Genomic DNA, 10,256 nt, shown 5'->3' on the forward strand with positions numbered 1-10,256 from the left:
TCTGGCGTGCAATAATTGACGGAAGGGACATAATGAAGCAAGGAGTCATTAGGAGAATCGGGACGGGAGAAGAAACGATGATTTGGGAACATAGCTGGATCCCGAGGGATGGCATCCCTAGGCCCATAGTTTCTCTCATCCAAGACCCACATACCCGCGTGCATGAGCTTATAGACCAAACGACAGCAACGTGGAATGAGGATGTGGTCCGTTCAGTATTCATACCTATTGATGTCGAGGCCATATTCAAGATCCCACTATGCACAAGGAGAGTTGATGATTTTTGGGCATGGAGTAGAGAGAAGAAAGGTATGTTCACCGTCTGTTCGGCATATCGCATGATCCAAACCACCAAATTAAGCCGTGAAAATTGGCTATATGGTATCGAGGGGCTTTCTAGCTTTGAGGAGAGCAGCAACTGGTCGTCACTCTGGCACACTAAGGTTCCGAACAAAATCCGTGTGTTCCTGTGGAGGTTGGCAAGGGAGTCTATACCCACATATGATATTCTTCACCACCGCAACATGGCGACCTCACCAGCATGCCAGATATGTGGGGCGTCGGACTCTTGTAGACACGCCCTGCTTGACTGTGCCATGTCGACGAGCGTATGGGCCCTAGCACCGGAGAACTTGGTCGGCCAAATGACTAGCTGTGTCAACCCGAGTGCTAAATCCTGGCTATTCTCGATGAAGGACACGTTATCACATGACGAGTTCACCAGGCTTGGAGTAACCTTGTGGGCAATATGGAGCTCAAGGAGGAAATTGATTCACGAGGAGCTGCACCAAACGCCATATGCAACAAACGCTTTTGTGGTCTCTTTTCTCAATGATCTCCATGTCCTAGCAAAGCCACAAGAGCAACAGAGGATGGCTCAACCCCGTCCGAGTCATTGGTTACCACCGCAAGAGGGGACATGCAAGATCAATGTTGATGCAGCGCTCATGAGAACTAGACCCGTGGGGGCGGTGGCAGCGGTTTGCAGGGATTAACAGGGTGCTTTCCTGGGCGCGTCCACGATTACCTTTCATGGCATCGATGATCCTACAACACTTGAAGCCCTGGCTGTTCGGGAATCTTTAGCCCTGGCAGAGGATTTGTATCAAAACAGGATCTCAATTGCCTCGGACTGTAAGGTAGTCATCGATGATATTAGGCAGCCGAGTGCAGCGGTGTATGGAGCTATCATTAGGGAGATAGTAGATCATTCGAAAACTTTTGTCAATTGTTTTTTTAGCCATGAGTTTAGGAGATTGAACGTCGAGGCTCACAGCTTAGCGAAGCATGCTCTCTCACTTGGTGTTGGCCGCCGTGTGTGGCTGGGCAACCCAGATGATCTATCTTTCGTCCCTGTAAACATTGTGACGAGTTAAATAAAAAGCTTCGCGAGGTTGTCTTAAAAAAATTCTAAATTTGTTATCGGAGCTCTCAAAAAAGAAATCTAAATTTGTTATCCTTGGTAGACACGAGCTCAGCATGGGTGGAGTGGCTGTAATGGCTGAACGGCTGAACATGGCGTGTGTTCGAGACATGACGTCCTTTTTGGCGTTAATTTTCTCAGTGTATGGTGGTTACCTTTTCTACAAATAAATAATACGAGGAGGTTTAGTGAAAAAATGCATTATGGCAATCGGTCTTTTCTGCAAATACAAAAATACAAGCGTGCTTTGTGCAAATATGTGTTGGCTGAGCGCCATCAGTCATTGACAGGTGGGCCCATACGTATGGATACACCCGCAACATATTTTGAACCGGATGTGCACGCTTGAGTCAAGTTAAATGACTGCAATTCTGTATTTTAAAAGTTCTAGCACCAAACTGAACATTGAACCCAAATTCTATGACTACCAGTGATATTACCTCTCTTATTTTTCGATCTTAGACCCTTTGGTCAGGTGGAGTGGTATGCTCATTTTTATCCTAACCAGTTCTTTCCCTCTTTGACGAGTAGCCTGTTGAAACTGTCTGAAGGTAATACTTCTGTCGCTTGTAATAAGTTACAAAACTCTGTATGATCTCGTTTTTATCAAAATGGAACCGGGACAGAAGCCCCTTTTCTCTAAAAAAAGTTTATTTCAGCTTTAAATGTTGTAGGTAATTTGGGTTGTCCAGCGTGCCATGTAAAACAATCAATATTGTGGCAACAATTGTATAATCCTTCCCCTTGTACAACCCCATGCATGAACAATTCCATATCCATACTACTCTCATGTCTAGAATTATGAATTATGGACCCTTAAGCAGTGATATGTGTTCAAATTGCTTAATGGCTGCTTGTGAGTTTCTGTTTCCCCATTTTTGGACTTGTGAATTCAGCCAACATTACAATGCCTGATTAGCCCACATCAATGCCAAAAACTTAAATGGGTCAGCAAAGTGCGGGCGTATGCTTCTAGTGGTACACCAATAGTTGGGAAACACGACGATTGGCCGGAGCACTTGCTCCGAGAAAATTACACAATGATATTTTTCCATTCAAAAAGGGTAGGGTGAATGAATGGAAAACAAAAACAAAGCAAATGACATGATAATATTTTCCATTCAAAAACAGTAGGGTGAATGAATGGAAAACAAAAACAAACCGCTAATACTAGTACCACCACTACTACTAATTCTTAGTGCCATAGTGAGCACATCCAGGAGTTCACTAGCCTCCTAAATATCAAATAACTATGGCACTTCTCACAGCTAAGTATGGTTATTAAGATAGGTGGATCGAGCATCAGACCTACAACTCCCCCGCTTCGCGATTGATCTATGGCTTCATGTTTCCTCTGTGTTGCTCAAGAGCAGGGTCGCCGATAACACACTTGTCCAGGTGCAGATCTCCATCATCCAGTGCATCAAAATCGAGTTCCCAGAATCTCTCAGGCTTGTCGGGAATCTCCATTAGATAGGGATCACTAACATAGGTTTGTTGACTGGTGCCGCTGCAAGAACTCTGAAAAAAAGTATCGGCGCCCCAAATTTGCTCACCATCCGCATCCATCAGTTTGCCCACGTTGCCCGGTAATGGCACGAGGCAGTCGGCTTGAGACGATGTGCCATCCGTTCCTCCTGGACACATGACATTCTTCCCCTTGGACCTGCCAAACGTGGGGTCTTGACAATGAGCAGCACCAGGAACTGGAGGAATTCCAAGCAGCTCGGCCCCGGTTCCGAGATCTTGCTGGTCAAATACCTGAACCAAAGCCCCGATGTCGTCTGATGCTTCGACTCCGTCCAGCCCAAAGTTACCCGGCAGCATGCCATCACTAAGGTCCGTGTCTTTCAGGAGAAAACTCTGTAGGTCTGCAATGGCGTCGTGCGCAACTGGATGTGCAGTGGAACATGTACTCTCTGCGGTGCGCGGCGAGCTGGAGTCGCCTGAGTTTCTGCTGCCATGCGGCACATGCTTCAGGAATTTCCTCTTCACTCTGGCGGAATCGATCCCGTCCCTTCTCTCCCTGTGCATCTTGAGCTGCCTCAGGAAATCCGGGTTCCGAAGGAGCTTGGCCAAGAAGGAGACCACCTGCTTCTGCCGGTCCTCCGCGGTCTCCAGCCTCTGGTTCAGTGCGTTCAGATGCTCGATCGTCTGATTGTGCTCCTCCTTCAGCCTGGCCACCTCCTGTAGCAGCGCGTTTTTCTCTCTTCTCAGGGAGCGCAGTTCAGGGTCCAGAGTGGGCTCACCAGAAGAGCTAGACTGTATCTTCCTGAAGATAGATGAACCAGGCTGAAGGCTGCTTTGTTGCGTCGGCGAGGACCGGCGCCTGACTATCGTCTTCAACAGATGTTTGCTGCCCCGCAGAAATCCCTCGTGAGCGAACTCCCATCTATCAGCATGAACCTTGCGAAAACCCTGATAAATATGAAAAAGATGTTACAAACTAACAATGACAAGGAGGAGAAGGTGAAACTGAACAAGCATCATAATTCTTCACAACAGTTCAGTCATAAACTCGGTCAAAATGCCAAGTTCAGGAACGTGGTGTTTCTGAGCCCGAGCTCAAATGAGCTCGGGTGAACATTTTTAGTGTCATTCAGACTAAAACCTATTAATACACTAGTAGTTGCCACCTATAACTGAACAAAGACTGAACCAAATTGCTCCATACTGACAACATCACCCCCCTTCCAATCCCACAGGAAGCAAGCTGAACAGTGTTACCCACCAAAAAATTTCTTCAGTAACCTTAGAAGAAATCTGCAGCAGATGCACTATGGTATTTATAGTGTCTAGGGCACATCTAGATGTGCCCTAGTTATTGCACATCTAAGTGGCTCAATCAAACTAGGAAGGAAAAAGAAAAAAGAGGAAAATATTTGCACAAATCTCTGTGTAAAATCAAGGACATGGGACTTAGATGTGCAATACTTAGGGCACATCTAGATGTGTTTTAGCAAAACTGTATTTTGAAATACACGGTGCTAAAGTCTCAGAAATATGTCAATATGAAAAGATGATAAATTAGAAGGGGTAAAGCTGCACCAGACCAAACCTGCGAAGGAGGCAGGCTGAGGAGTTGAGAAGAATGCATGGCCACGCAGAGCAGCAGAAAACCAACAAAATATGCTGCCGCGTTTATTTTTCTATTTGGAGAGAAGGAATTTGCAGTATGGGCAGATACAGATGCGTATACAGATTTGGATTGCGAAGCTTACCTTTGAGCGCGAGCAGCGTCGCATCCCAGCAAATGGTTAAGCTTGCCATCACAGGATCAACTCCTCAGGAATCACGATTATTTCAGTGATCAAGATAATCCAGTTCTTTCGGGAAAGGCCAAATTGGCGTTACAGACCACAATTCCGCTCACAAAAGAAACGCCAGGTTGGCATTACAGACCACAACTCCGCTCACTAAAATTATCAAGGGAAGTACAAAGAGTGTATATATACATAGCAGAGTTGGGCAGAGTACAACAGCAGAAACCAAGAGGAACAAAAAGAAAACAGAGCATCCGAAACAGACAGAGTGCCAGAAACCTAGCAGAAACAGAGTATCTCCCGAGCAGAGTACGGCCGCATGAATAGTCCAGTGATTGATTGCAAAAGAAAAAAAAAACAGAGGATTGGGCAGTGATGCGATACGCACATAGGTGTTGAGCTGCCTGACGAAGCTGGAGAAGTTGTTGTGCTTGAAGTTGTGCGGGAGCACGTCACGGGCGAAGGTGGAAGGGTTCCACACGACGAAGCTGTTGCCGGCGGGGCCCCAGGAGATGACCCCGTCCAGCTGTGGCTCGCTGACGAGGTTGTACGTCTTGGACAGGAACGGCGGCAGCTGCGGCCCCTGCAGCAGCGCCTCGAGGGGCCGCGGCGGCTCGCAGGGCACCACCAGCGCGGGCGGCGGCGGGACCAGGTGATGGTCCAGCGCGGCGTAGTGGCCCGCAGGCGAGGGCTGCTGCTGCAGCATCATCTCGAGCTTGGGCTCGGGCAGCAGCGCGGCGTCCATGGAGGCGGAGGCGATGACTGCGGCGGGCGTGGTGTTGGTGCCGGTGTGCGTGTGGTCCATGCGCCGCGCGCTGGCGGATGGCCGGAATGGGCGGTGCGGGGCGAGGCGGGGCGGCGCGGCGCGGCGTTTATAGGCTTCGGTCCGGGTGAAACCGACATACTGTTGACGGCGACGGGCACGCCGCGTTGCAGCTGCAGTTGCAGAAGCGGATAGGGCGTGCCGTGCCCCTGCGTGACGTTTGACCGCCGCTCCGGGCCCCAGTCGGCAGGCGCGGGGACACTTGGCGGCGGGGCGGATCGCGGCGGCTCTGGCCCACGCAGGGCAAGGCGGTGCCGGAAATATCTGCGATTCTGGGGGTGGAAAGGAAAGTGCAGCCCAGCAGAGGCCAGGCGGGAGCTTTTTGCTTGGTGGTGAAGAAAGCAGCAGATATTTTACCTCTCTTCTCCCGTCACGTGGCGGAGGGGAGTGACGTGGTGGAGTGGGCGGGCGATGAGCTGGTGATGGCGCGAGAGCGGGCTGTGTGCGGATGCTCGGTCGATTCAGGTTGATGATATGGGGCGATTTGATAATTTGCCATTCCTTACTTTTTCCTTTCAACAGCTGCACTGGAGAAAGATGTTAGACCCGACAAAGCTTCTCGATCTCTTGTGTCTTTATAAGCAGACTAGTAAATATGCCCGTGCGTTGCTACGGGCATTGTCCGAACCATGAATCACATGCCCGTGTGTTGCAACACTTACAAAACAAATAAGAGTTCGTATTTGTTAGTTTATCTGTCGTTGTGCACTACTCAGTTATAGCTCGCAGTCCATCTGCTTGTCTCATCTTAGATTCTATTCGGTCTGAAATTATTGGCCAATGCTACTATCAACATGCAACGCTAATCTTTTTTAAGGAAAATGACACTATTTAAATATGTGTAACTGGCCTATAAAGTTTCACCAGATACAGACTACAAAATGAAAAATATAACTTATCAATCAAGCTGATTAATCCTGACAAATATATGCAACTTCCATAGACTATACAAGAATTGATCAAATTTTATTATTGGATTTGGATCAAAATAAACTACATTGGTTTCCCTAAAAGAAACAAACTTCCTTCAAAGTGCAGAATTACCATGAAAGATAAGATGTGATCATGCACTATGTGAGTCTTTGTCGTGAGTCATTAGAGTTGGCTACACTTGCAGGATAAGAGCTACTCCCTCCGTTCCAAAATAGATGACCCAACTTTGTACTAAAGCTAGTATAAAGTTGGGTCATCTATTTTGGAACGGAGGGAGTAGAAAATACCATGAAATGGCAGCAGATAGTAGTATGACAAGCATGGCTCAGTTGGTTGTAGGTTGTTAAGCCAAAGTAATTTATTTTCTCCATAATTGTATCCATTATTTTTTGTCATCTTATCAACAAAAATTAAAGCAACTTTCCTGGTTCCAAGGTAACTCGTAATGAAGAATCGAGGAAGGTGCACAACCAATCTCTCCACTGCAGGCTCACGACCATGTATATTGAAAGCAAACATATGCCAGTACGCTTCGCAAGAAGAAAAATACATTAATAATTACATTACCAAAACTATTATATGAAAACTACCCATCGATTATCCAGCTTAACAGTACCCTTGTTCCTCACATAGTAACCCAAATCACGTCTATGATATATAGGAAAGCCTCTATCATCAACCGACGTCTGCTCATTAAAATCTTTGGGAAATCTTTTGGAACACAATCCATCTTTCATACATGCACACTTTACTTTGTAGTCTCCACATGGACCGTGAACCATAAATTAATCCATAAGAGCATAACCCAGGGCTCAACCAAACGATCAGGTATCTCAGCCGAAATCAAACCATCTATGAAGGAGGCCGAAGGCTCATGATTGTTCCATATAAGCCGAATTGAAGTATGAGTATGAGGCAAGCCTCTATTCTGGAACTCCATCATGTATAAACTTGGATAACCGCAAAATAGAGGAAGAGAAATAGATGGACAAAGTTAGATTATATAAATGAAAAGATTAAAACAAAGCAGGATAAAATCAGTATGTAAATAACTTACATGCTTGAATTGTACGAAACAAATGTCCACTTTTAACATCTTCTCAGAAATCATTAAACTTCATATTCAGGACACGTGTAACGGTATCCGGTCGATCATTGTAAACATGTCCAGCTTCATATGAAAGCACCTACATTCATGCTAAATATTCTTTTCCGACAATGACCATGTCGTATTTTGAGAAGAAAATTTTTAATTACATTGGGAAATAACAAAAACACTTACTTGAGTTAATTTGCTGGATTTTTGCCTTCTACAACTCTCAGTAGAACTGAATATTAGGGGGCAAATTTTTTTAATCGAAGATAAGATGAACATGTCATTAATTTAGGTGAGCTCTTTTCTATGCACAACTGATTGCTCCACAAAATATTATAAACCTTATATTAATCCATAAAAAATATTATAAGGTCTATAATGAAACTGAAATAACGTGATCAAAAACTGAATTTTGTAATTAAAATGCTAGTTCTGGCCTTCTGGGGCCTAGGGAACTCATCACAAAAATGAGCTTATTCTGTTTCACCCTTGTCTCACTCTGAATCAATAGATTGAATGGTTAATCTTCATTCTTGTACCATGTAGACATACAGGTTGAGCATCCATGATGTATTGAAAGACAGTGATGCTTTCTTCACCAAAGAAACCAATCACGGGTAGGAGAGAGAGGAAAAAACCTGTCACACAGTCTACTCCAGCACAATGGCTGCTCAGTCCTTCCTGTCAAGACCCTCTAGAAGGATTGATGAAGCGATCAAACTGTCAATAGAAAACAAAAACAATGGGTAGTTGTCTAGTACGTACCTGTAGAAGCCGCAAACGCCGAGGTGAGCAAGCGAACCCACGGAGAGAAGCACCAGGACCACGACGGGGTGTTATTTCCATTGCTCTCCTCCTCTGTCCATTAATAGAACATTGATAGAACGATTACAAAAATCTTCCTGCTATGGAGGTCAAGCTGGATACAAACTCCTTTTCTGCAGCTGGACATGTTTTTTCTAACAAAGCAGAAAAGGGTAACCAAACTGTAATATCAAATGATTACTAAAACGAAAGCATGGCTACACACATACGCAATGAACTAATCTAGTTGACAGGTAATGTGCGAGCATGATTCTTAAGCTGAGACGGAGCGGATGATTGTGGAAGCTTTGCATCAGGGTGTCATCAACTTCGAGACCAGAGCAGGCAGAGGCTAGCGGGAGAGCAAGCGACATGTGGCTAGAGTAAGGAGCTGCAACACACCAGAGTAGGCAGAGGCGGCTTCAGTAGAGATGTCGCGAGCAGGGGCCGGCAGTCGTGAGAGACAATGGCTACATAATTCGCCGCCACCACAACTTCTTCCCCGTGGTGCAAAATTCATTCAATTCATGCTGCTCAGAATTCAGAAATTCATTCAATTCATGCACTCCAGAGGATGATCCATCAGTACATCGAATAAATCTACCCAAGAATTGGTTGTTCAGCCCAAATCTAAAAATCAAACACACCTCTATCGAATCTCAGGCTAGCGTACTCCTTAGCCTTGCCTAGCAAGCCCGTCGGCCAGTCACCGGAGCCGCCACCGCCGGCGACTTCCTCCCTCACCCTGCGTATGCCCCTTCTCCTTTCTTCATCTGTTTCCTCTCTCCCTCGGGCCCTTCTCTCTCCTTCTATGGATGAGCAGGATGTCGTTGGGACCGGAACAAGCCGCGCACCAGCCGCCAGATCGGTCAACGCCGTGCCCGGATCTGCCCATCTTCCTCGTGCCGCCACCGCGCCTCACATCGCCCGCCGTCCGCCTGCCCGTTCCCGCGGGTTAGGCATCCATATCGGGCTGGGGGAGGGTAGGGAGCAGCGAGGATGGTGGTGGTCGCCTCTGGTGCGAGTCAAGGTCGAGCGGCGGGGTGGCCTGCGCTGGTGCCAATTGAGGCGAAGCGGTGGGGGCGATGCAGCACCTATTCGGGACATTTTTTCTATCGTGAATCGTTAATTCACTTAGGGATTAGGGACGTGAGTGCGGGTTGAATACCTAAAACAATAGGGATTATTTTGCAAAAAGGACGCGACGGTGAACCCGAAGACCCAATCCGTGCTTTATTATTATATAGGGAGAGATTTCACAGAAAAAATACCTTTTTGTCAAAATGCCAGGCCAGCAAGTCATCTGCATGCTCATGGATGGGGATTTGCAATATTAAGTTTGCATCTTCACGTAGAAAGGTCTGTTGGGCAAGTTGTGTATCCCATGTATTGGTGCTGGGGTCAATTAACTCAGCCACTCTAGTTACCAGATTCCTTCCTTTTTGCGTCACAACTCTCCTTGTAATTCCTCTTGGGATCCAAGGGTCGCTCCAAGTCTCAATACTTTCTCCATTACCTACCCTCCAGATAATACCCCTCTTTAGAAGCTGAATCCCCTTGAGTATACTCCTCCAAACATAAGAGATACCCTTGCTGGGGGTAGCTTCTAACATTGATTTTCCCGGGTAGTATTTCACAGTTAGGACTCTAGCGCACAAAGATGACGGATTTTGCAATATTCTCCAAACCTGACTAGCTAGCATAGCCAGATTAAAGGAGTATAAGTCCCTAAATCCTAGCCCGCCATCTTTTTTGGTTTAGTCATTTTCTCCCATGACACCCAATGAATTTTGTTTTGCTTATCCATCTGGCTCCACCACTATCGCCCTATAATGGAACTCAGTTGCTCACACAAGGACTTTGTTATGTCACAACATGCCATTGTGTAAACCGGTATTGCCTGTGCCGTTGCCT

General features: G+C 46.4%; 1 protein-coding gene and 1 long non-coding RNA gene across 4 annotated transcripts; both read right to left on the reverse strand.

Moving 5' to 3' along the window:
* Window positions 1-2,429: 2,429 nt before the first annotated feature.
* On the reverse strand, window positions 2,430-5,806 carry LOC123188258 (heat stress transcription factor A-3). The gene is made up of 2 exons (XM_044600308.1): window positions 5,075-5,806; window positions 2,430-3,841 (listed from the first exon to the last, which is right to left on the reverse strand). The coding sequence occupies exons 1-2, from the start codon at window positions 5,489-5,491 to the stop codon at window positions 2,759-2,761; spliced, it is 1,500 nt and encodes a 499-aa protein (XP_044456243.1). The 5' UTR covers window positions 5,492-5,806; the 3' UTR covers window positions 2,430-2,758.
* Window positions 5,807-6,918: 1,112 nt separating this feature from the next.
* On the reverse strand, window positions 6,919-9,458 carry LOC123188259 (uncharacterized). 3 transcript variants are annotated; one of them, XR_006494460.1, is made up of 3 exons: window positions 8,745-9,454; window positions 7,500-8,396; window positions 6,919-7,392 (listed from the first exon to the last, which is right to left on the reverse strand). It is a non-coding gene; the product is annotated as an uncharacterized lncRNA (long non-coding RNA). The 3 variants fall into 3 exon arrangements; XR_006494458.1 differs by having other exon boundaries at window positions 6,919-8,396; window positions 8,745-8,872; window positions 8,990-9,447; XR_006494459.1 differs by having other exon boundaries at window positions 6,919-8,396; window positions 8,745-9,458.
* Between the last annotated feature and the right edge of the window lie 798 nt (window positions 9,459-10,256).

The sequence above is a fragment of the Triticum aestivum genome, chromosome 2A, assembly GCF_018294505.1.
Source record: "Triticum aestivum cultivar Chinese Spring chromosome 2A, IWGSC CS RefSeq v2.1, whole genome shotgun sequence".
Classification (NCBI taxonomy): Eukaryota; Viridiplantae; Streptophyta; class Magnoliopsida; order Poales; family Poaceae; genus Triticum; species Triticum aestivum.

Bases quoted from the DNA above. Each gene is read 5' to 3' on its own strand.
- LOC123188258 (XM_044600308.1), bottom strand. From the start codon at position 5,491: ATGGACCACACGCACACCGGCACCAACACCACGCCCGCCGCAGTCATC. The intron at 3,842-5,074 runs GTGCGTATCGCA...CATATTTATCAG, and splicing joins TCAGGCAGCTCAACACCTAT to GGTTTTCGCAAGGTTCATGC.